The 27560-nt window shown below is 36.1% G+C and overlaps 1 protein-coding gene across 1 annotated transcript in view; it reads right to left on the bottom strand.

Annotated features, from left to right (window-relative positions):
• Positions 1-27560, bottom strand: part of COP1 (COP1 E3 ubiquitin ligase) — a 250901-nt gene that overhangs the window by 193299 nt on the left and 30042 nt on the right. The window contains exons 3-6 of the mRNA XM_059146878.1: positions 23377-23474; positions 16576-16652; positions 15770-15889; positions 10102-10170 (exon numbers count right to left, since the gene is read on the bottom strand). Coding sequence (XP_059002861.1) covers positions 10102-10170; positions 15770-15889; positions 16576-16652; positions 23377-23474 — 364 coding nt within the window. The remainder of the gene's footprint in view (positions 1-10101; positions 10171-15769; positions 15890-16575; positions 16653-23376; positions 23475-27560) is intronic.

The following is a 27560-nucleotide window of genomic DNA, read 5'->3' as shown; positions in this document are numbered from 1 at the left end:
AACAATGACAACACCCAATTTGACAAGAATGTGCAGCCACAGGAACTCTCACTTATTCCTGGCAGGAAAGAAAAACAGAACAACCACTTTGGAAGACAACTTTGCAATTTCTTTTAAAAGTAAACATAATTTTAGCATATGACTCAGTAATTATACTCCTCGGTATATACCTAAAGGAGCTGAAAACGTGTGTCTATACTAAACCATATGTATAGGAGCTTTATTCATAATTACTAACTTGGAAGCAACCCAGGTGCCCTTCAGTAGGAAAAGGGTAAACAGTATTACATCCAGACAATGGAATATTATTTAGTGCTAAAAAGAAATGGGCTCTAAAAACTTAAGAAGACATGGATGAAACTTAAATGCATATTATTAAGTGAAAAAAGCCAATGTGAAAGGTTACATACTGTATAATTCCCAATCCTACAATATTCTGGAAAAGGCAAAACCAAAGAAACAGTAAGAATCAGTGACTGCCAGGGCTTGGAGATAGGGAACAGAATGAAAAGGTGGAGCACAGAAGAATTTAAGGGCATTGAGAATACTCTATATGACACTATAATGATGAATACATGTCATTAAACAGTTCTCCAAACCCACAGAATGTACAAAAGTGTACGTGTACAAGAGTGAATCCCAAAGTAAACTACAGACTTTGGGTGATTATTATCATGTGGGTTCATGAGTTATAACAGTGTAATCCTCTCATGAGGGATGCTGATAATGGTGGAGGTTTTGCACATGTGAGGGCAAGGAGTACATGGGAAATCTCTGTACCCTCTTCTCACTTTTGCTATGAACTGAAAACTTCTGTTAAAAAAAAAAAGAAGTCTTTAAATATATATACACATACATACATATACAGATACATTCATTCTACGAGTTACTACCAAAAGCCAAGCTCATTTAGCCATATGAAGTACAAACTAAAAAGTCTTACCATACCACTACCTCATAAACATAGACATATTTAGAACACCTAAATTCTGTAATGTCAGGCAGCCTTAATTATAAGCTTTATTCAGTCATCCGAGCATAACTTTTTTTTTAAGTTGAAAAGAAAGCACAAAAAAAGCAAGACCAAAAGAAAGGAAGGAAGAAAGGAAAAAACTGGACTACAGGTGACACAATGAGATGGCTTATTTAAAAGCAAATGTAAGTAGAAGTCAACAATACTGTGATAAGTTATAAATATAATGTAATATCTACAGTAACCCCCAAAAATCTATAAAGAAATGTACTCAAAACCACTATAAATAAGTAAAAATGAAATTCTAAAAAACATTCAAGTAACCCATAAAAAAACAAACAAACAAACAAACAAAAAATAGAAAATAAACATGAAACAAATAATAAAATGGTAGGCTCAAGCCATAATATTTATATTAAATGTAATAATTATCACATTAAATTATTACATTAAATGTAAAATATTAGGGCTGAATCTGGCAGAGTGAATAAAAAAATTTTCTGCTGTCTAGAAGAAACTCACCTCAAATATAATTATTCAGTAATTCACCTAACAAGGAAACAAAACCCAGTAAAAATGCAGACAATTTTCATGATACATTTAAAAATTTTATATGGCAGCACACAACTGTAGAAAACACATTCTTTTTCAACACAAATATTTCAAAATTTAACTAACCACCAAGTTACAGTGCAAATATATTCAAAGGAAAAAAGCAGAGTATTTTCTGACAACAAAATTAAAACAGAAATCAACAACAGAAAGACTACAAGAAAATCCCGATGTCCAAGTAGTAAGTTTACATCTAATTAACCTACAGGCCTAAGAAGGAACTATAATGAAAATTAGAAATTCTTTTAAACTAAGGAATAACAAACAGAATACCATACTAAAATCATTAGATGCAAAGGCCTTAAATCCTTGTATTAGGAAAAAAAATGCGCATAATAATATGTATATCCAAATTAACAAATTAGGAAAGGAACAATAAAATAAAACCAAAGTAGAACATTAGAAATTGTAAGGAGTATAAATTAGTAAAATGGAAAAAAATTTAAAAACAGAGACGATAAACAATGACAATAGTTGGTTCTGATTGAAACTGATACATCCCTGGCAAGACCTGATCAAGAAAAAAAGAGGAAAAGACAAAGCAGTAGTAAGGAGAGTCAGGAATGAAAAATATCAGTAAAAACTTAATATTAAATAATTAATATTGGGGCGCCTGGGTGGCTCAGTGGGATAAAGCCACTGCCTTTGGCTCAAGTCATGGTCTCAGGGTCCTGGGATCGAGCCCCACATCGGGCTCTCTGCTCAGCGGGGAGCCTGCTTCCCTCTCTCTCTCTCTGCCTGCCTCTCTACTTGTGAGCTCTATCTGTCAAATAAATAAATAAAATCTTTAAAAAAATTAATATCAAAACCAATATGCCAATAAGATGAGAAAAATTTAGATGAAATAGACAACTCCTAGAAAAAGTATAACATGTCACAGGTGATATTTTTAACAAAAACTGAATAAGCACAACTGTTGTGTAACAGTTATTTTGTTCTAGAATAACTGAATAAGCACATAAGTGCTGCAGTAAGTGAATCAATAGTTTAAACCTTTCTGCAAGCAAACAAATCCAAAGAGATTCTTCAGTAAAATCTTTAAACATTCAGCAAAGATACCCTTCCTAGACTATATAAATCCTTCCAAAAAATAGAAAGAGGGTACAACCCCCCCCAAATCATTTTAACAATCTTTATAGCAACGCTGGAAAAGATCAGTATAAGAAAAAACTTACAGCACGTCACTAATGAAAATAGATGCAAAATCCTAAGCCAAGTATTAGAAAACCAAACAATATAGAGGTAAACACCATGGCCAAGTTTGGTTTACACAAGAAATACAAGTAGTGCAAACAACCATCCTGGTGGGGTTTCCTAGAATGCAAAGTGTTCAGTGATAAAACTAGAATATGCCTGGGCAAATCAGGATGGTTGGTCACCCTAGGTGTAATGCTGATTTACCTTTTAATATTAAATCAATGTAATTACTCACATTAACAGAATTTTTTAAAAAGTATCACCTCAGATGCACAAAAATTTTGAAAAATACGCAATCCCCACTCATGATTAAAAGGAAAAATGTCCTCTTAGGAAACTGGGAATAGAAACTTACTTCCTTGAAAGATAAAAAGTACCTACAAAAAAACCTCCAGAAAACATCATACCTAATGGTGACACGTCGAAAGCTTTCACTTTGAGATCAGCACCAAGACTAGGATGCCCCGCTATCACCACTTCTATTCATCATTGTACCGGAAGTCCTAGCCAGCAGAGTAAGACAAGAAAAATAAATAAAAGATATAAGGATCATAAAGAAAGAAACTAAACTGTTATTATTTGCAGATGACGGTGTGTATACAGAAGACATAAAAGAATCTACAAATAACCAGAATTAATGAGAATTTAACAAGGGTGCTGGATACAAAATAATTATCTTATAAAAATCAACGGTATTTCTGTATACCAGCAACAAACAGTAAGAAACTGAAATCGAAGACACACTGTTTATAATAGTATTAAAAAAATGATGAAGACCTAAGAACAAATCTAAAACAAAGATATGTAAGAATAATACCCTGAAAAATATCAAAATTTTGAAAGACATTCTTAGGACCTATTTATAAACAGAGAAATACCACATTCATGGGTCAGAATACTCAATATTATATACAGATATGCTCTCCCAAATTGATTTATGGAATCAATAAAAATCACAGCAGGTTTACCATGAAAATGTACTAGGTGGTTCTAAAATTTATACAGGAACAAGAACCATACATAGCAAGAATTTGCTAAAGAAGAACAGTAACTTCAAGTTCTAATATTTAATACAATGTAGTTTTGCCAAAAAGATAGACAAATACACCAGTGAAGCAGAAAAAAGAGCCTAGAAATGGACCCTCAAATATACGGACACATTATGCATGATAAAGATGGTGCTTGAGAGCAATAGGAAAACGATGGGCTTTTTAATTAAGGATGCTTGGACAACCAGATATCCATCTGAAAAGCTGCCTATCTCTCACATTATACACAATAATAAATTGTGTATAGCAGATTATAATCTTAATGTGAAAGATTAAAAAAAAATAAAGCTTCAAGTACTTAATATGGCAAAATGTCTCCATGACCTCAAGTAGGAAATTCCTTACCTAACACAAAAGGCACTAATTATAACAGAAAAGACCAATAAATTTAACTCTACTAAAAACAGAAACTTCGTTGGTCAAGGATATCATTAAGATAATGAAATATCCCAATTAGATGAAGAAAATATTTGCTGAAGATATAGATAGAGGACAAAGAATTTTTATCTAGACTATATAAACAACACTCTTAAGAAAATCAACTAAGTAGAAAAGATGCAAAAAGCTTTAAACAAGTACTTTATACATACACAAAAAAATCCAAATGGCAAACAAAAAACATAGCATGTTCAACCTCATTAGTCATTAGGGAAATGCAAATTAAAACCACAAAGAAACAGCAATACATACTCTCAAGAGTAGCTAAACTAAGAAAGTCTATTGTGATACCAAGTAATGGCAAGAATACAGTGCGAAGGCAACATGTATACAACACCTGTAAGAAGAGTAACTACTACAGCTACTCAGGAAAACAGTTTGTTATATACTAAAGATGTGTCCTATGACTCATCAATCCCACTCCTACACACATACCATTGCTACATATGCATACATACACCTGGGTACATACACAAGATAGCAGCACTGTTTGTGAATAGGCCAAAACTGAGAAGAACCCAAAAGTCCAACAACCACAAAACTGGGGTATATTCATTTAATAAAATACTATACACAAAACTAACCAACGACAGCCAAATATAACAATGTGGATAAGCCATAACCTTGAGTCAGAGAAGAACAGAACAAACATTACAAATTGCAGAAATAAATATACTGAAGTTAAAAAAAACCAACTTATAAATACTTAGGCATCGGGGTGCCTGGGTGGCTCAGTGGATTGGGCCTCTGCCTTTGGCTCGGGTCATGGTCTTGGGGTCCTGGGGATCAGACCTCACATCGGGCTCTCTGCTCAGCAGGGAGTCTGCTTCCCTCCACCCACCCTCTTTGCCTACCTCTCTGACTACTTGTGATCTCTCTCTCTCTGTCAAATAAGTTAAAAAAAAAGTCTTTAAATAAATAAATACTTAGGCATCAAAACAATAAAGAAAAACAGGAAGGTGATAAATATCAGACCACTGACCACCCAACGTGCAAGGGAGAAAGCTATAATCTGGAAAGGTTATGCAGGAACATTGGGAGTCCCAGTAATAATGTGATTCTTAAATCAGGATGGTGGTTACATGAATGGTCACTCTACATAAATCTTTAAACTGTAAGTTTGTTTTATGGTCTTTTCTTGTTTTCTTTCATATAAAAAACTGTAAAATTAGGGCGCCTGGGTGGCTCAGTGGGTTAAGCCGCTGCCTTCGGCTCAGGTCGTGATCTCAGGGTCCTGGGATCGAGTCCCGCATCGGGCTCTCTGCTCAGCAGGGAGCCTGCTTCCTCCTCTCTCTCTGCCTTCCTCTCTGCCTACTTGTGATCTCTCTCTGTCGAATAAATAAAAAAAAAAAAAAAAAAAAACTGTAAAATTAGCTCACTGGAATTCCATACAAAACCAAAAGGAAACCAAGACTTATCAAAACTATCCTACTACAGTAAACAGGTAAAAATATCCAGAAGTATATTTCAAAATTAAATCAAATTAAATATATGACAGGTGTTTAAATGCTAGTACAAATCTGGCTTTTACATGAAAACCCAAAGCTCCTTTGTTCAATCAAACCATGAAGAAAGAATGACATTTTCATTTAAATACATACACTTATTAAATGCTATAGTAGGCAGAATCTAAGATAACCTCCAAAGATTCCCACTTAATATTCACAGACACACATGCAGTTCCCTCTCTTGGTGTGAGCTGGACTTAATGATTTGCTTCCAATGACCAGAAAATAGCAGGTGAAGTTACAAAAATTATACAACTGCTATCTTCAAAATGCTCTTTCTCACTGGTTCCCTGTGAGAGAAGCCAGCAGCCATGTAGAAAGCTATCTATGGAGAAGTCCATGTGGCAAGAAATTGGTATCTCTTGTCTAATAGCCTGTGGGTGACCTTGGAAGGGTTCCTATCCTGGTCAAATCTTGAGGTAACTGCTGCCCTGGCCAACACCTTAAGTGTAGCCTGGTAGAAACTCTGAGCCAAGGCACTCAGTTACATTGTACAATAATTCCTGACCCAAGATACTAAATGTTCAATTTTTAAGTCATCAAATTTGAGCATAATTTGTTACACAATAATAGATTACTAATACAAATGCCTACAACTGTGTGTCCTTCTCTTCCTATTTGAAAAAGAGGGACCCCTGGGTGGCTCAGCGGGTTAAAGCCTCTGCCTTCAGCTCGGGTCATGATCCCAGAGTCCTGGGAGGAAGCCCTACTTCGGGCTCTCTGCTCAGCGGGTAGCCTGCTTCCTCCTCTCTCTCTGCCTGCCTCTCTGCCTACTTGTGATCTCTGTCTATCAAATAAATAAATAAAATCTTTAAAAAGAAAAAAAGAAAGAAAGAAAAGAAAAAGAGTCAGTAGGGGAAAATAATTCAAAAATTAAATGTAGGGTTCTAAGAGCCCAAAAGGACTAGCAAGATGTGATACTGAAGTAAATAACTATGTTAAATATGAAAAGAAGATTTAATTTCTTAGATTGATATATATCAATATCTAAACCAATACCCATCATAACCCTAATAAAAACTAAGTCTAAGATCACAAAGTTAATTTCCAATGTCTGAATGCTAATCTTAGAAAAATAAATTCGAAAGTAGTAGTCTGCCTCCTGGTCAGCCTATATTTTGCTTGAATAAATTCAAGTAAAAATTATACAACAGGAGATAAGAGCTCTAACAACTATATTTATTTTGAGGATTAAGCATGCAAATACTTAATAACATATGCAAGAAAATATAGTCACTTTATTGTCTGTACTAAATTATGAGGTATTAATCAACTAATTTCCTAAAGTTTATTTTTTTATTTATTTGAGAGAGAGAGAAAAAAATCCACGCAAGTGGAAGGAAGGGGTTGAGGAGGAACAGAGGGAGAGGGAAAGAGAATTTCAAGCAGGCTCCACACCCATGGAAGAGCCTGTCCCACCCGGATCTCATAACTCTGAGATCAGGACCTGAGCGAAAATCCAGAGTCAGACGCTTAACTGACTGAGTCACCCAAGCACCCCTAGACTAAAGTTTATTATGATTACATAGCACTACTGTACCTAACTCCAACTATGAAGAAGTTCATGAAATTCAAAGTAATTTTTAAATTTTTTTTTAAATTGTAAATGTTTAAAGTCTGCTAAAAATAAATAAATAAATAAATAAAAATAAAGTCTGCTAACCTAGCACTAAACTTTTAAATTTGTAAACCTTTGTTAACCTAGCTCCTCAGTCCCTTATATAATTAAATACAAAATACTCAAAATCACTCAATCATGGATACATTAAAAAAAAGAAAACCAAAATGTATTAATGACAATATAATCAGTGAATAGAAAAGGCACCAATATCCAGAAGTACTAAGAACTAGTGCACTTCTTGGTTAAATTGCCTACCATTAGAAAATATGGTTCAAGGGGGGAAAAGAAATCATTTAATCACAAGGATAAAACTAAAGTTAAGCTACAAAATTCTATAGCACAATTAACCCAGATATTTAATGAATAAAATATAGAAACACTGATACTAAGAACTATGTGATCAAACACAGTATCTTAGAAGGTATTACTCAAGGCCATCAGCCACCACATCAGAGAAAGGACAAATTCCTATCACTAGGAAGAGTTAATTACTAGGAAACAATTCTCTATCGATCTCTCCCATTTCAGAACAGGCTGTCATAGCTTTTGTTCCGAATTACTTTTCAAGGATGTTTCTAAAGCAAACACCCTGGCAAGACGGAAATGGTGACTTTCCAGGACAAAGGACAGATTTGTTTTCTGATCAATATGATAAAAATGGTATCTCCCTGAAGGGCAAAGAATAAACTGGTTTTCCAGCAGATCCCTTTAAAAGACTGGGAATTTCTAAGCTCCGAGTTCCTTTGTCATTACATAAATCCACTATGTATGTGCAGCATTCACTTGAGCCCATCTCTACATCTCCCCTTTGGGACTTGAGGATCAGAGAAAACATGCAAACATGCAGCGGCTGTGCCAGATGTGCCATAATAAAGTCCTCTATCTCCAGCCCAGAAGTCTCATGGAACAAACAGCACAAGTTAAACTATGACAGGCTAACTCATCAGCTTGCTAGTAAGGTTATTAATCTCAGAATCTTCAGGGGTTTTTTTGGAGCTACATGCTGTATCCTTATTACCTGAGACATTTTCAATTCTAACAATTTTTTGCAAGCATTAATACATCCCTATAAAAGCAGTGAAAAACCTCAGGGGCTAATGAAAACCTTAAATAATACAGGACACAGATAATGACCAGCCATTTAATTTAAACCCCAAACATCCTCATATTTCAACTATACACTTAATTGAGTCATTTACTCATCCATTATCAGGTAATTCCTCATGTACTTAATCCCACTCTCAATGAGTTGAAAGTCTAAGGCAGAAAGAAGCATATGGAACTACTACAAAACAATTTCATTCTGTTTTAAAGTTGGGAGGTATGTATGAAATGTGAAAAACCATCACTTCTCTAAAGAATTTTGTACAACAAAAAGATGTTGAGTATACATATTAAATTAGTAATTTTATTTGTACATATAATATTTTCAGCTTTGCTATTCAAAATGTAGTCCAAGGACCCAAAATATCAACACCTGAAGCTTGCTAGAAATGCAGATTATGGGGCCTAACAAGATCTTCAGGTGATTCTTACACATACCAAAGTTGAAAAAGTACCCAAAAAAAGAAAAAAAAAATGAGAGGAATAAATTTTACACCTGATCTTAGCCAAAAGGCCAAGTAGCAACAGGGAGGAAGAAATTTTAAATTTATAGTGAAGATAATGTTTTTTGTCAGTAGATATAGTAAAATCAAAATTATTAGCTCAGCAAAGCTTAAGGATGAGAAAAACAGTCATAAACCATGTAAAGAATATTTAGCTGTTAACAATATCATAATACAGAAAAATCCAATTGGAACAAAGTATGAAACAGTTAAAAAAATAGACATCACGAATAATCAAAAAAGGGGAAATACCAAACTAAGGTAATGTAAAGGTTCTGATAATGTACACTAATAGTACTTCATCAATATAAAGACATCGCTCATCTTTTTATTTTCAAAAATAATAGACAGCCTAGACCTTAGCACATTATATATTTTTATTAGCACATTATATATTTTTTAAATGACTAAAAAACAACCTAATTAGATAACCTAAAATAAAAATTTAAGAGATTTGTGACAGCTAGGAATTTAAATATAAAACTGCTTTCAAAGTTATATCAGCATTGTCCCCGTAGCACAGGATTTTGCCTTTGATTTTCCCATATTTTGTACAAGTCTGAAATGACTAAGGAATTTTATGAACATTAAATTAGAACATTCTGATTATAAGATTATTAATTAAAAATTATCTTTTCAGTATACTTCATGTCTTACGCTTTCCAGGTTTTAAGTAGGTAGCTATATTTTTACTTGCATTTTCCCCCAGCATGCATTTTTGCTGTAAGAAATATCTGAAACACTCTCTACTTGAGACTATATTATCTAAAGTTTCCTAAATCTTCTTTTCAGGGTGAAGGGTAGGCTGTCATTTGATAATTCCATTTTCTATTTTTTGCTGCATTGAGGTAAGTCATTGTACTCAATCCTACAGAAAACTTTTTAGCACATCTCCAAAAAGGGATTTTTAAAGTATCAAGTTCTAAGGTAAAAGAAGTTAAAATACAAAGAGTTAGAAAACTGCCTACAACTTAAACACTTTTTAAGTGTTTAAATGAACTTTTTAGCATGAAATGCCTCTACAAAAAATGGGGAAAAATGGGAACAGTCAGCAACAGTAAATGAGACATTATGTAAAACATACAAAATAATATACCTCTCTCTTATTTCTTCTTGCAACCTTGAGGAATTCCATAAGGATCTGTAGTTGGGCTGCATGTGATTCCTATAATAGAAAATTATAATTATTCTTTTTAAAATATAACTACGAGTTCAAAGTTTTCTTTAAAACCACAGTATAACCAGTATGAAGCACATTCATGCATCCATTTAGCCTATTACTACTATTTAATCAGTTTTCCTGATTAAAAACTGTTTTTAACTGGCATTTTTAAAATCAAGCTAAAGCGCCTAGGTGGTTCAGTTGGTTAAGACTCTGCCTTTTGCTCAGGTCATGATCCCGGGGTCCTGGGATGGATCCCAGCATCAGGCCCTCTGCTCAGTGGGGAGTCCGCTTCTCCTTCTGCCCCTCTCCCATGTGTGCTCTCCCTCTCTCTTTCTCTCTGAAATAAACAAAATCTTTAAGGAACAACAACAACAACAAAAAAAAAAAAAAAAAAAAAACTAGCCATTTTCCCCAAAACAAACTAATTTTAAGAAATACAGCCATATGGGGTTTCCATGTCATGCTTTCCTTTCTCTTTCCTTCCTTTAAAATACTCTATCACTATTTTTGGCCATCTTATTTACTTTCTGTCTTAGTGCAGACCTCTTTGGGTTGGTTTTGTTGGGGGCTCTCTGTGCCTCCTGAATCTGGATTTCTCTTTCCTTCCCCAGATTCAATAAGTTTTTAGCTATTATTTCTTCAGACAAATCTTCTGTCCCCTTTTCTCATTCTTCTCCTTCTGGGATACCTATCAAGAGACTATTATGCTTGACAGTCTCTCTGACTTCCTGGATCTATTCTCATTTTACATATTTTTTCCCCTGTCACCTGCTCAGCTTGATTACTTTCCATTACTCTGCCCTCCAGGTGGCTGGCCTGTTCTTCTACTTCCTATTGGTTGCTATTTATTCCAGGTGGTCTATTTTTATTTACATTTAATGAGTCCAATAGCTCTAACTGGTTCTTTTTTGTGTCTCCTATCTCTTGTTGGAGGATCTCATGGAGGTTCTGCACCCCTTTCTCAATTCTAGCGAGTATCTTTATGCGCATTACTTTAAATCTGCTATCAGACATATTACTTATCTCCATTTTGTTTAGGTCTCTTGCTCTGATTTTGTTCCGCTCATTCACTTAGGACATATTCCTCGCTCTCCTCACTTTGTCCATTGTTGTGTCTATGTGTTAGGAAAGTCAGCTACGCCTCCCACACTTAAAAGTAGTGGCTTTATGAAGAAGAGGTCCTGCAGTGCAATGTCTCTTTTTCACCAGAAAAGAGTGCTTCGGGGTGTCTTCTATGTGTGTTGCTACAGGGGTGTCCTTTCATTGCGGTTGAGCTGTATTTGCCTTCACTCCAGCCTGCAATGGCTCTCTGCCTGTTGTGGGCAAAGTCTGGTGTGCCTGTGGTGTTAGTGGGCTGGTCCAGGGTGGCCTTAGGCTTGAGCTGAGTCAGCGCAGGTATCTGCCAGAGATGAAGACGCACCAAACTGCAGGCACTTTCCCTATGTTGTGCCCTGAGAAGCTTTTGTTGGTGGGCAGGGCCTGCAGTCAGACCAGTTGCCTGCCCTCAGCCCACTGATGGGGTCACAGTCAGACTGGTGTAGAGTTATCTTCCCCTCTCCCTGGAGCAGGACTTACTTTGGAGTGATACTGACCCTTGTCTGGGCTGTGCCCACACTGCCAGGCTTGTGGCCCTGCTTTGATGGGATCCTGCCAAGAGCAATCAGAGACAGTAGATCTGCTTCGTTGTGGCCTCTTATCTACATAGGGCTGCGGAGTCTGTTCTGCCAGTTTTCAGATTGCTTTCTGGGTTATTTATGCCAATGCAGGTGTTCTCTAGGTGGCCACACAGCAACAGGTGAACCCAGGATCCTCCTACTGTGCCATCTTTCCAGCAGCCCGACAAAATTGTCTTTTTAATAAACCTCTATCAGTATATAGAAATAAACTATAGGAAAAAATATAGCACAAAGGCCGGGAGAGGGGAAATGAAGTATATTACTATAAGATTCTTGTAAATATAGATAGATGAAGGATACTACTTGAAGGCACAATGTAACAAAAATTGTATTAAAGACCCTAAAGTGGGTCCCTGGGTGGCTCAGTTAGTTGAGCATCAGCCTTCAGGTCAGGTTGTAATCTCATGGTCCTGGGATAGAGTTCCACATCAGGCTCCCTGCTCAGCAGGAAATCTGCTTCTCTCTCTGCTCTTCCCCCGGCCCCCTCATATTCTCTCTTTCTCAAATAAATAAAATCTAAAAAACAAAACAAAAAATGAAAAACAAAAGCAACCACTAAAAAACAAAACAGAAACTTACCATGATAAACCCACAAAGCAAAAAACTTGAATTCAAGAAAAATATCCAATCTAAAATCACATAAATCATGTTGTCTGACCACAATGCAATTCAACTAAAATTCAATTACCAATATATCTATTTGGAAAAGTAGCAACATCCAAAACACACACACACACATCAGACTACTATAAGACTGGCAATAACTAAAAATGAGAAAATACCAGGTGTTCATATAGTACAAAAGAGCAACCTGGCAATATCTGATATGTTAAAATGTGCATGTAAATTCTATAAACAGTAATTTCATTCCTTAAAACACTAAGTGTATACACATGAGCACAAGGAAACATGTATAACAATATTATATGTAATAATGACACTCACAGCTAAGAATTAGGAAGAATGTAAATATCTACCATAGGGGAATAGATATGTTCATGCAATGGGTTACCACTAATAAGTTAATATGAACTAGATCTATATTTACCAACATAAACCTCAAAAAATAAACAAAGAGGCATATGTCAAAAGGATAACCATAATATGAAACTTTATTATATAAACGTCTTTTAATTTTTTTATTATTTATTTATATTTGAGAGAGAGAGAGAACATGAGCACACACAGGAGCATGCAAGCGGCAAAGGGAGAGGGAGAGAATCACAAGCAGGGTCCATGCCCAGCACAGAGCCCAATTTACTTTACAAAGATTTATTTATTTAAGAGAGAGAGCACACACGGGGCGACTGGGTGGCTCAGTGGATTAAGCCGCTGCCTTCGGCTCAGGTCATGATCTCAGGGTCCTGGGATGGAGTCCCGCATCAGGCTCTCTGCTCAGCAGGGAGCCTGCTTCCTCCTCTCTCTCTGCCTGCCTCTCTGCCTACTTGTGACCTCTCTCTGTCAAATAAATAAATAAAATCTTAAAAAAAAAAAAAAAAAAGAGAGAGAGAGAGAGCACACGTGTGAGTATGGGGAAGGGGGTCTAAGGAAGAGAATTGTGGTAATCACTGCACAATACCTGTATGTCAAGTCATTATGCTGTATAGCTTAAGCTTATACAGTGCTATATGTCAATTATACCTCAGTAAAACTAAAATAAATTAACTAATTAAAGATAAAAGCCCATTTCCGAAAAAATATGGGAGAAATTTCCACCAGCCCTGCCCACCCCTCACCCAGAATGAGAGAATCATTTTGGTAAGCATAACCGAAGCTACTTCCTTCTAAGATTCCTATTCAATCATATGGAATCCAGATCTCCATTATATTAGTAATCCACCACAGAATTCTGAAATTGTAAAGGAAAGTCCCTTTTCTTCTACCTAAAAATAAATAAATATAGATGAAGAAAGTGCAAATGATCACATTATGTTATAAATACCTGAGAAAAGAAAATCAGAGCTGTCCCAAAGAAACAGACATGAGAAGCACCAAAGAATGATCCAGCATTCAAGTGCCTGATCTTATTTCCTTATAGTCTCCAGAAAAGCTGGCTATGGTTCCAATCTTCCCAATATTTGGTTGTTAAACACTTCCTTTTCACATATGTCAGCTACTCACTCCCTTACCCTGTCAGTAGATTCCCGCTTTTGTTTCAGCTAGGTCAGGGGGATACCTACTTATGCTGAGGTGTGAGTCGCTCCTAATGGATCATACTCAATTCCTAATACATGCAAATTCACATTTTATATTATTTATAAACATTTTTCATTGTTTATACTTTATTTTGTTTATATATATTTACATAAAGTAAACACAATTTTATATTTATTATTTTATTACATGAAACAGGATATATTTAGTTACTGTTCCTACCTTTCTAAATGCCTTTATTTAAAAGCCATACACTACAGCTGCCACCAACAAACACCTGCTAAAAGGATTTTATGTAGGTAAAAAAAATCTCTATTTTATCTTCCAAATCTCATATGTGAATAAGGGAAGATCTAGCAAGGAATATATTCATTAGAAGACAACCAACCAGTAAAACTGTTCCCTACTAAAATGAAATTATAGAGGCACCTGGGTAGCTCAGTGGGTTAAGCCTCTGCCTTTAGCTCAGGTCCTGATCCTGGGATCAAGCCCCACATCAGGCACTCTGCTCCTCAGGGAGCCTGCTTCCTCTTCTCTCTATAGGTCTGCCTCTCTGGCTACTTGTGATCTCTGTCTGTCAAATAAATAAAATCTTTATAAAAAAATAAGATAGGGTTAAGCCGCTGCCTTCGGCTCAGGTCATGGTCTCAGGTCCTGAGATCGAGTCCCGCATCGGGCTCTCTGCTCAGCGGGGTGCCTGCTTCTCTCTCTCTCTCTCTCTCTCTCTCCCCCTGCCTCTCTGCCTGCTTGTGATCTCTCTCTGTCAAATAAATAAATAAAATCTTTAAAAAAAGAAAAAAAAATAAGATAAAATAAAATGAAATTGTAGGGGCGCCTGGGTGGCTCAATGGGTTGAGCCTCTGCCTGAAACTGAGCCCCACATCAGACTCCAGCAGGGAGCCTGCTTCTTCCTCTCCCTCTGCCTGCCTCTCTGCCTACTTGTGATCTCTCTCTCTGTCAAATAAACAAATAAAATCTAAAAAAAAAAGAAAATAAAAAAATTTTAATAAAATAAAATAAGAGGGGGCGCCTGGGTGGCTCAGTGGGTTGAAGATTCTGCCTTCAGCTTAGGTCATGATCCCAGGGTCCTGGGATCGAGCCCCACATCGGGTTCTCTGCTCAGCGGGGAGCCTGCTTCCTCCTCTCTCTCTGCTGCCTCTCTGCCTGCCTCTCTGCCTACTTGTCATCTACAAATAAATAAATATAATCTTTAAAAATAAATAAATAAATAAAATAAGGGGCGCCTGGGTGGCTCAGTGGGTTAAAGCCTCTGCCTTCAGCTCAGGTCATGATCCCAGGGTTCTAGGATCAAGCAAGCCCTGCATCACGCTCTCTGCTCAGCGGGAAGACTGCTTCTTCCCCTCTCTCTGACTGCTTCTCTGCCTACTTGTGTTCTCTGTCTGTCAAATAAATAAATAAAATCTTTTTAAAAAAAAATAATAAATAAATAATAAAATGAAACTGTATTTTGTCATGATCTTTCTTATCACTCAGTTGTTCTGAATATAAATGAGCTGCCACAACTTATAAGACCACCATTTAAAATTTTTTAAAGTTCAACTGCCAACTGAGGGTCTTAGATGGGAGGGGGTCTGGGGGAGGGGGTGAGCCTGGTGGTGGGTATTAAGGAGGGCACATAGAGCATGGTGCACTGGATATTATACATAACAATGAATCTTGGAATACTACATTATGAACTAATGATGTATTTTATGGTGAATAATATAACACAACAAAAAATAAATAAATAGAGTTCAACTGCCACTTACCGCTTCCAGTTGTTTCTTCTTCTGCACTAGTAATTCCAACATGAGGTTGACATTGGCCAAATCAAGGTTATCCTGATCAGTTCCCAACAAATCCTGAAATATTTGCCACCTGTGGCCATTCTAAAAACAAAGAAACACAGTAACCTCCTAAGAAGACTGTTTTAGAGACCCTAAAATGTTTACCTGCTACTTCCTAATTATGTTTATTACATAGATATCAAAAATATACTATAATATTCTAACCTACTCCTTCCTAGCCAATAGTTCCCCACTGCCTTCTAATTATAATTAAACACTACTTCTCTCTTAAATCAATCTGGGTAACAGATACAGAAGGTATATTCAAAACAAATGTTAAGTGAGCATGTCTAAAGGTGTAACTCCCTTCAAAATAAGTACTTGGATTTTAATTATTTGTCTAGCCATATTTTCAACTTTGTCCTTGGTAAGGTACTAATTTAGGCTCACTTCCCTCAATAATTTAGGACTGATTCTCTTAAATTGAGAATCTTCCAAAAGTTTTTCCAAATTACCAACCGCAGTTCCACTCTGCCATATAATCTTCCAAATGCCATGTACTACAAGACAACTCTGACTCAATGCTATCCCAGAAGACCTTTCAAAAGATGATCATTAAATTTTAGACGATGCAGGTAACAAAAGTTCTTTATTAAACAAAATAATCTTAAACAAATTTTATTCTTAAAGAAAATCAATGACATATTAAGCTCTAATATCTCATTAATATTAAGCCAATAAAAAAAACTGAAATTTATTGAAAAGTAGTAATAAGAGTTGAAACATACGGTGCTACTCACTGAGTGGTCCAATTTGAACCTCTTTTCCTCAAATCTTTGCTTCTGTTTGAGAATGAGCTCATTCACTGAAAAGAGAAATAAAACAAAAAGCACATATAATTTGTATTGTTGTTAAATGTATCATCTAATTGTTCTGTTTAAATGGGTTCTATTTTCACTTTTAAGAGCCCCCAAATTAAAAAGATGCTAAGCAGAAAATGCTAGGCTTTCACTTTATTTCAAATTAGAAAACAATTTTCCACAGATTCTAATGCTACAACTGCTATTATTACTACCACTATTATTAAAGGAGAATTCTCTGGAATATGTACTTTCTCGTACACATCTCAATTATGATACTGTCAGCACCTGGGGGAGACAATTCCTCACTGTGTTGGTCTGCTGCATCCTCCACATGGTACCTGGTTGATTCTCTAAGGTAGACACTAGAGATTCTTATTTGTTCTTCTTTTTGTTACTTTCCTATAAATACCATGGCAGATACTGTCAGTTACCTATCCAAAACCATCCCACCCACCCTTTTTAAAAAAATAATAATAATTTTTTTTCTAAGCCACATTTCTTTTTCAGAAAAGCTAGGTTTCACCCCAGCCCAACGTTATGATTCTTAACTAACTTAAGCCAATCTTGGCATTCATACCCTTACAATAGCTGACATGGGATTAAGTATGTGACCCAGTTTTAATCAATGAAGGGTATGCTGTGTTTCAAAAAGAAATGGATAGGAAGAAAAGAAGTTCTTTCCCTCCCTTCTTTAAGAGATGATGCCTGGAGCTACTCAGAGCCATCCTACAATCTTAGGGCAGCCAGTCAAAGAACCAATACATGCTAGGATGGAGGAACAAAAAGACGTAAAGAACTTAATCATATCCCTGAACCACTGAATTTCTAATTCTACAAATCCTTTTCTTCTGTCGTTAAGGATGAACTGATAACATCAAACAAATAATAACAAAAAAAGTCTGATAAAGAGTAAGAAACTAGGGGCTCCTGGGTGGCTCAGTTGGTTAATTCAGCTCAGGTCATGAGTGCCGGATCCTGGGACGGAGCCCTGCATTAGGATTCCTGCTCAGCAGAGAGTCTGCTTCTCCCCCTCCCACTGCTACTCCCCCTGCTTATACTATCAAATAAATAAATAAAATAGTAAAAAAAAAAAAAAAAAGAAAGAAAAAAGAAAGAAAGAAGAGAAAAGAAAAGAAAGAGAGAAAAAAAGAAAAAAAAGAAACTAGCACTAAATCAGTTTAGCCCTAGGCTAGCACTTTATAGACAAGATCCTATGGGTTATTCTCCCCATTTTAGAGATGAGGAAATATTAGAGGGAGCATCAAGAACTTACACATGGTGACACAGAGTACAAAACCGATTTGGGATACAAATCCAACTATCTAGGGACGCCTGGGTGGCTCAGTTGGTTAAGCAGCTGCCTTCGGCTCAGGTCATGATCCCAGCGTCCTGGGATCGAGTCCCACATCGGGCTCCTTGCTCCGCAGGGAGCCTGCTTCTCCCTCTGACTCTGCCTTCCACTGTGTCTGCCTGTGCTCGCTCTTGCTCGCTCTCTCTCTGACAAATAAATAAATCTTTAAAAAAAAAAAAAAACAAATCCAACTATCTAATATTTTTCACTATACCACAATCCAACTATAAATATTTCCAAACAAACCAGAGAAGTATCATGCCCATACTAACAATCCAAGCTTCTATGATAAGTAAGACTCAATCTAAGTAAGATGCGATCTAAGACTTGAGCAACTCTGAGTAGGAAGACAAATATATATGACACAGTATGTATATCATAATGTGATAGTACTATCACTGAAGCAGACTTACAAAGAACACAGGACAAGGAACAATCATGTGTAAATAAGCAGGCTACACACAGAAGGTGACATTAGAATTGGGCCATCACATCCACACAGAGATTCATTAAGCAGAAAAAGAAGTGGTAAAGAATTAAGAGAAGGGTGTGAGAAAGAAGGGGTTAAAGTCATACAAGACCAGGAGATAAGATGACTTTAAATCAATATGGCTGAAACACGAGGTCGAAGTGATTTTGTTAATGATTAATAGGTTATGAACTAAGGCTGGAAATGAAGATAGATGGGAACCTGATTCTGAAGAGCCTGGTATGTATCTCACAAGCAAAATTACCATTCTAACCCAGGAAAGAGAAAGGAGAGCTCCAACTAATGTAGTGGGAATAAAGAGAAGCTCATAAATAAGAGTTCAATGTTTCAGTTATAGAATTAAACATCTGAATAAAACTGGGACTTCAACTTTAATACTTTACATGTGTATACCAAATTGCATTTTCCTGAGAAATCTCACATTATCACTAAATTTGAAGAATATTCTATATCCATAATTGTAAGTGTCTGGACCCTTGAAATGGCCACAGTACTAAGAAGAAATAATACATTTCTACTGCTAAAGCTTCCATTCTAGTAACTATATTTTTAGAAGCAGAAGAGTAGTTAAAGCATATATGCTTGTGGAACAGATGGCTTAGGACCAAATCCCAATTCCACCAATACTATTGTACAAGTTTATAAAAGTAACCGAACTTTTCTGTACCTTAGTTTCCTCACCCAAAGGAGAATATTGATGACAAGAGTACTTATCTCATAGGACTGAAAATTAAATGAGTTAGCTTACACAAAGCACTTAGGACACTACCTGGCAGTAATAAGGATGTTAGATACTTTTTTTTTAACAGTTATTTTAAACTTAGCATTCACGTTGTCCCTTCAAAGAATAATAATGTTATTCAGAATGGTGATAAAATTCAATTTATAAATTTAAACATAGATAGAGAAAGCTAGAAAAGAGACAGCAAGGGAGAGAGATGGGGGCAGGCAGCTGGAGAGAGGGATAGGGAGAGCTAGAGAGCAAGTCTTGGCAGGAGCAGAGGAGAGCAATTGCAGGAATTGGGGGGAGGTGGGCGGGTACAGGATAGATGGCAACAGGGACAGGAACACTTCACCTTGCAAGAACCTTCTAGTAACAAGAACAAGCAAGATGGAAAGAATAGTGAATGTGTTGGAAGAGCAAGGGTATAAAGGGTAATGAAATAGAATATAGTGGAAGGCAGAAGAGCTGGAGGAAGGAAAGTCAGAAGAAAAAGGGTCTGTGGTATAGTGTTTAGGACAGGAAAGGAAAAATCAAAGTACTCATCTTGCCAAAAAAGTAAATGATTATAAATGACCAAAAAATCAAATCTCTGAGTGTTTGGCTTCTAATTCTTTGCTTTCATTAAAATTAAAGAAAGGACTTGACTTGTTAACTAACTGAGCATTAAGACTGTTTTTGATGATAAATCAATAAATGCTTTTTCTCGGATGCCTGGGTGGCTCAGTCAGTTGAGCAGCTGCCTTCAGCTCAGGTCATGATCTTAGGGTCCTGTGATCGAATCCCACATCGGGCCCCTTGCTTGGCAGAGAGCCTGCTTCTCTCTCTCCCTCTGCCTGCCACTCTGCCTGCTTGTGTGCTCTCTCACTCTCTCAAATGAATAAATAACATCTGATTAATTAATTTAAAAATGCTTTTTTTTCTTAATTTCTTACATGAGAACGAGGTCAAAAAACTGAGTGACATTAATGTTAACAAAATTCCTTCATGCCCCATCACCTTATTCATGTAAGCAAAGCTTCTTAAGACTTACACTTTAAAAAGAAAAATCTTAAAATTATATAATTTATAGATCAATTATATCTCAATTTTAAAAAAACTATGATGATCCTAAATAAATAAACAAACGAATAATAAAAAGAATACAAATGGAACTCCTTCCTTGTCCTAGTAATAACTACTAAGCACACCAGAACTGAGAAAAGCACCAAACCTTAATAAGCAGCATGTTTTCAATAAATATTTATGCCTAATACTTTATAAAATTTGTGAATATATGTTTGACTAATTATATACTACTACTAATTCAATAATAATCCAGAAAAAATATTTGAGATTTTTAAATTATGTTCAAAAAAATTTTGTCTATAGTTTCTATTTATATACATTTCTGTTACAGAAACGCACTATAGATAGATCGACAGATTTCAAACATGAAAATACATCATATAAGGATATAATTATGTGGCCAATAATCAATTTAAGTAGAAGTTCAAAGAGAAAAGGAATAAATAAAATTTCCCTTTGTCTATTTTCAAATTAATGATAAATATCAAACCACTATGATATTTCACTGGATACATTTTCAAAAAAAGATAAAAGCTTTATTTTTAAATAATTAGATTTATAACACTCCTAAAGTTACATTCTTTACTACCACTTAAACTTATAAAGAAAACTTGAGGATGATAATTTTAAATGGGGTTCAATACATGAGGAAGAACATTTTCAAAATTTTTATGAGTCACCCAAGCAAAAAGTTTTGAAGACCACTGTTAAAGAAAATATATAGCTCAGCCCTTTATCCATGACTCAGGTAAACGTACAGTATTAAAAGGGAAGGGTCCTGGGATGCCTGGGTGGCTAAGTTGGTTAAACATCTGACTTCAGCTCAGGTCATGATCCCAGGGTCCTGGGATCAAGTCCTGCTTCAGACTCCCTCTGCCTGCCATTCTGCCCACTTGTGCTCTCTCCCTCTCTCTCTCTGACAAATAAATGAAATATTTAAAATAAATAAATGGGAAGGGTCCTAACCTATCAACAAAAAAAAGTACAAGGCTACATAGTAGCCTTCAAAATTGTAAAACATACACTTATTTTACCATGCTCAAGAAGAAATCTGAAATTACTTCAAAAGGTTCAAGTTCCTCAACCCAACCAAGAATAACAGACGCTATACAAATAAATCACGGAAATTCAAGCTAAAGCAATGGAAATAAATAACTTAAAAGGATTTTTTCAGTAAAGGAAAAAACAAGGTGGAATTCCACATTCAGAAATAGATCTCGGGGCGCCTGGGTGGCTCAGTGGGTTAAGCCGCTGCCTTCAGCTCAGGTCATGATCTCAGGGTCCTGGGATCGAGTCCCACATCGGGCTCTCTGCTCAGCAGGGAGCCTGCTTCCTCCTCTCTCTCTCTCTGCCTACTTGTGATCTCTCTCTGTCAAATAAATAAATAAAATCTTTAAAAAAAAAAAAAAAAAAGAAAAGAAATAGATCTCAAGGGGCACCTGGGTGGCTCAGTCGTCAAGCATCTGCCTTCAGCTCAGGTCATGATCCCAGGGTCCCAGGATCAAGGCCCCATTGGGCTCCCTGCTCTGCAGGAAGCTTGCTTCTCCTTCTCCCACTCCCCCCTGCTTGTGTTCCCTGTCTCTCTCTCTCTCTGTCAAATAATTAATAAAAATCTTTTAAAAGTTTTAAAAAATAAATAAAAGAATCAGATCTCAATGGCACCCTGAATGCCTAAGATCCCTGTCTACCTAATGTGGGAAGCTATGAATCTGAATATTATTTTTTTTAAGATTTTATTTACTTTATAGAGAAAGACACAGTGAGAGAGGGAACACAGCAGGCGGAGAGGTAGAAAGAGAAGCAGCCTCCCAGGGAGCCCAATGTGGGGCTCAATCCCAGGACTCAGGATCATGACCTGAGCCAAAGGCAGACACTTAACTGAGCCACCAGGCATCCTGAATTTGAGTATTATTGTACAAATGTAAAGAGGGGAAGGGATGATGGGAAGAAAAACAGAAAAAGATGTATCAGGATAAAATGTTATTTCCATGGCTAACATTCATAATCACATTACAAGCTGCCCTATAATTAAAAGACTTCAAATATGGACATAAAATACCAAAATTTTTGTTTACCCAAAACAAAAATTTAGTATCCATAAAAAGAAAAGGTTAAAAACTAGATTACCACCCAGATCATTTCCAGCTCAGAAAATCAGTTAAGTGTGACTTCACTACTCACTGGATATATGTGAGAATATATAGTTAATGTATGAAATCACTTTCTAACTAAAATAGTACTATGCTCTCAAAGTCCTTCCATACTGGTATATAGTGCTCCCTCTAGTTAGAAATCCACATAAAAGAATCTCCAGCTTTTGGACTCATTAAAAAATGTTGCCTAAAAGTTTTAGTAAACACCAAAATTGTCAGAAGATCAGATTCCTTTCTGTATTTAACCATTTCAAAAGAAGTTTTCTAAAGTTATGACAACTGATAGAAAAGATTCTAGAGCCCACACAGCAGCAACAATTGATGTTTCTGAGCTCAGGGACACAAGGTTTTGCTTTTGCAGGACTTTGATTTCCCTTCTACCCAATCTAGCCCATTAAGTCCAGTCCTGCAGAGTATCACACCACTCAATGTTTCTTCTTTTCCTAAGTTCCTTCTCCGAGTTTTTACTTTTCAATTGCCTCCCCAGGTCACAGGCTCCCTTACCCTATCCAGAAATCCAATTACCCAAGTTTCTCCCCACCTTTTCCCTCTTTCCATTAACACTTTCTTCCCCTGACCCTCGCTTCTATCCCAGAAGCTCAACCAGCAGTAATGCACCACATTGTATAAAGAGACAGGTATTCTGGACCTCTGGCATCCCCTTTAACCTCACATTCTGTCCCACCATCTATATAAGAAACTAAGGGTTGTAGCAGTCAATTTTTCTTTTTTCATGAAACTTAACAACAATATCATATAGTACTAACAACACATGGTATAGAAAATACATCACGAAATAATGAAGACTGGGAAAAACACCCAGGTGGATAGAAGAGAAAGACTTGCTTTACCCCTACACTATGTTTTCTGAATAAATTTCTGCCAGCATATACTCTTGGGGATAGAATATTTTAAATAATAAAGAATCATTCCAAAGACTCACCCAAGAAATTAGGATACAGATGGTCAATATTATCCACAACATAGTTACACTTGGGACATCTATTATTATCCTCCAAACTCTGATGAATACACTTGTAGCTATTAGCAGGAAAAAAATAAAATAGGGTTCATTAAATCAGTAAAGGATTAATAAACTGGTCATAAAATAATGCCCATAAAGTCTTCTATTTCTCATTTAAAACAAGTAATTTGTTATCAAATTTATTTCAGCTTATATTTTATTATAATAAAATAGAGAGCATTTATTAGGCAACAGTATACAAAAGTTAATGTTTAAAAATGAACTTGAGTAACAAGTCTACTGGATATAGAACGTTAAAAAAAAGTATTAACTTTTAAGGTTACGCAATTTAAATACTACATAACAACACCCAAGAAAAGCAAATGCCTATGATTTAGTTAAGCAAATGGACTATTCATGTTCTTAGAGTGCTGATATCCTTAATACAAAAAGAGCACACTCAAATAAAAAAAGTAAGAGAAAAACAGATCAACAAGACAAGCATTAGTCAATAAGAATGAGAAAATCATCACCTTCAGTAGGATAAAAAAACTGATTTTAAATGATATGCTATTTTTTACTAAACAGAATGGAAAATTAAAGAAAATACTATCAGAGTTAAGGAGCACAAGAGAACCTCACGTCCTCTTGAAGGAAATGCAACTGCCACAACATTTCCAGAAGGCAAGTTGTATGGAAAACCTTAAGGTTGTGTATCCCCTTTGATGTAATTATTTTATTTCTAGGAATTTACCCTAAGGAAATGAGCAGAGGTATATACATAGAAAGGTGCTCAATTCAAGATTATCTGTAAACAGCAAAATAAATTAGAAGCAACCAATACACTACAAAATTGACTAAATAATTTGGTAAACATCAATCCAAAAAATCACATTACAATACATAACTATATGCCATTAAAAATAATAATTCTTAATGGTTATAGCTAAAGAAAGAGGATTACAAGAAATGTTTCCTTCCTCACAATATATATTTCTGTAATGTTTGACGTTTTGTAATTATGTATCATCTTTTAATAAAAAAATCTTTTAAATATTGTTTCACTAGAGGTGCCTGGGTGGCTCAGTCAGTTGGGCGTCTGCCTTCGGCTCAGGTCATGATCTCCAAAACCTGGAAAGGGAGCCGGACGCACAAACTCCATTGTCCCTCTGTCCCTCCCCAACCCACCACTACCACCATCACCCTTCTCCCTCCACACCCACTCATGCTCTCTCTCTCTCCCCCAAATTAAAAAAAAAAAAAAACTATATATATAGTTTAATATTACATATATATATTTCCCCCCCCAACCACACCCACAAAACCACAGAGAAATATCAAATTGACATTAGAAAAAAAAGTCATGGGGCTCCTGGGTGGCTCAGTAGGTTAAAGCCTCTGACCTCTGCTCAGGTCATGATCCCAAGGTCTTGGGATGGAGCCCAGCATGCTCTCTGCTCCATGGGCTCTCTGCTCCACGGGCAGCCTGCTTCCTCCTCTCTCTCTCTGCCTGCCTCTCTGACTACTTGTGATCTCTGTCTGTCAAATAAATAAATAAATTTTTTTAAAAAAAGAAAAAGAAAAAAAAGTCACTACATCACTTTTTATGGACTAAAAATCACAACCTCAACATAGTGGATACAGTACAATCACAATGTGCCCATTTAAAAATAAACCAAAAAGACATTCATCATAATGTTTACAGTGTATGTCCCTGGGCCATAAAATTACAGGAAACTTTTTCTTAGATGTCTACAAGTTTTGGGGTGCCTGGGTGGCTCAGTTGGTTAAGCAACTGCCTTCGGCTCAGGTCATGATCCTGAAGTCCCACAATCAAGTCCCACATCTGGCTTCCTACTCAGCAGGCAGTCAGCTTCTCCCCCTGACCTCTCCTCTCTCACACTCTCTCTCTCACACTCTCTCTCAAATAAGTAAATAAATAGAAAATCTCTTAAAAAAAAAAAAAGCTTACAAGTTTTTATAGCAAAAAGGCACTGCTCCTAACAACCAGAAAAAAAATTATTTTTAAGAAATCACAAGGGTGATTTATAAAAAAGATTCCTAAAATGACAGCACCTCTTTTATTCTATATCCAAATTACTATAAATTTACTTCAGCTTTGTAAATTGAAGCTAATTTTTATAACCTACTTACTTCACTCTATCTTATCAAAACAGAAATCTACAACCATCAGGTTTCTCTGATTTCTCTAATTAACAACTACTTTTTCTTCTCACATCTTTGGCACAGCACAAGGATCTAACAAATGACTGGGGTGCCTGGGTGGCTCACTGGGTTAAGCCTCTGCCTTCGGCTCAGCTCATGATCCCAGGGTCCTGGGATCGAGCCCCACATCCGAGCCCCACATCTGAGCCCCACATCAGGCTCTCTGCTCAGCAAGGAGCCTACTTCCCCCTCCCTCTCTGCCTGCCTCTCTGCCTACTTGTGATCTCTGTCTGTCAAATAAATAAATAAAATCTTAAAAAATAAAATAAAATAAAGAAAACTTTGTGGTATTTAAAACTAAACAAAACAAACAAATGACTTATTCAGTGTTCCAGAAATAATAACATCGCCTCTTGCAACTATGATAAGGCTAGGATTGCCATATTACCACATGATAGTTTCCATATCTAACAGAAAATCTCCTACGTAGAAATTTCAGTGAAGGAAAAAATATACAAATTGTTTTTGTTTTTATTTTTATTGCAAGGGAAAAGCATAAAGCAGGTATGCAATTAAAACATGGAAACACTTATAATCTGCTAGGGAAAATGGAAATGAGTTCATATTACCAGAAAATATTCCAAAAGAACAAGATTTAACCCTTTGAAAAATCTGCAAGTTCAAATAAACCAAGTGATGAAGCAGAAAATCTGGGAAGGTTATTAAAGATGAGAGAAGCAGTTGACAAATAAGCAGAAGGGCATTCTGGGTTTTAGCAAATGCCTTTTGTAAAGAAATGATAGTTAGAAATGAGCCAATAATATGATAAGAAGAACAAGCTAAGTTGTTACCCCAGTGAAAGAGACTGTCACTATACAAGAAATTATCCCAGAGTCCAACAGAATATCCTTCTCTCCTATCTTCAGCAACCTAATCACATCCCTTGTCAGTAAGTTTACTACCACACCATCCTCCTAGAAGAAAAAAAACAGCAAGAAGGAACTGTCCTCAGGAACAAAAGTTCAAGTGACTTTTCCCCATTAATTGGTAATATCCATCTATACTACAAAATGAAAATGCATCAACTTAAATACCACTGTATAAAACTGACATGACAAGATACATCAAGTTTATCTCATAGCATCTACTACCTCACTACCACCCCTTGGCAGACCTGTCCTAGTTTGAGAAATAGTAACTATCTTATTTTGTACTTATCTGTGTATGTGTCTGTAATCCCTTCTATTTGCTCATTCAAAACAAGGATTTGTTTTAATTCATCTCAGTAACCTCAATGTCTAGCACAATATCCTGTTAGAGTTGAACTAAATAAATGTTCAACGTATGAAAAAAAATAGCTATAGACAAAAAAGAAACATGTTGTCCTCTGGGTCACATAAAACACCACTAGAAATTCTCAATTATTTCTTTCACAATAACTCTACTTGACCATCACCATCCCAGATGTGGAATTTTGGATTCCAAAAGAAGGATAAGTGTCTAGACTAGTGATCAAGATGGGGGGGTATAAGGATATATATCTTGGGTCTACCTGAGAGGTTTTCAAAAGCTACTCACACTAAAACTCTTAAAAATAGTAATTCAGCACTAGAATGTGCAGACATAAATAGGTGCCTATGTTTATTAAGTGTATATCTGATAATGAAAAATGACTATTTTGAAATTCTGCCCTTTGCAACAACATGAATGGATCTCAAGGGTATTATACTAAGAGAAGTCAGAAAAAGACAAATACCATACAATTGTATTTGTATGTGGAATCTACGAACAAAACCAATGAACAAACAAGCAGAAACAGATTCATACATACAAAGAACAAACTTGTGGTTGCCCGAATGGAGGAGGATGGGGACATGGGCAAAATAGGCAAAAGGGATTAACAGGGATAAACCTCCAATCATAAAATAAATAAGTCACAGAGATGAAAAGAACTGCATAGGGAATATAATCAATAATATTATAATACTGTATGGTGA

This window comes from Mustela lutreola, chromosome 14 (assembly GCF_030435805.1).
Source record: "Mustela lutreola isolate mMusLut2 chromosome 14, mMusLut2.pri, whole genome shotgun sequence".
Classification (NCBI taxonomy): Eukaryota; Metazoa; Chordata; class Mammalia; order Carnivora; family Mustelidae; genus Mustela; species Mustela lutreola.
The sequence above is the reverse complement of the archived record's forward strand: the minus strand, read 5'-3'. Positions and strand labels throughout refer to the sequence as shown.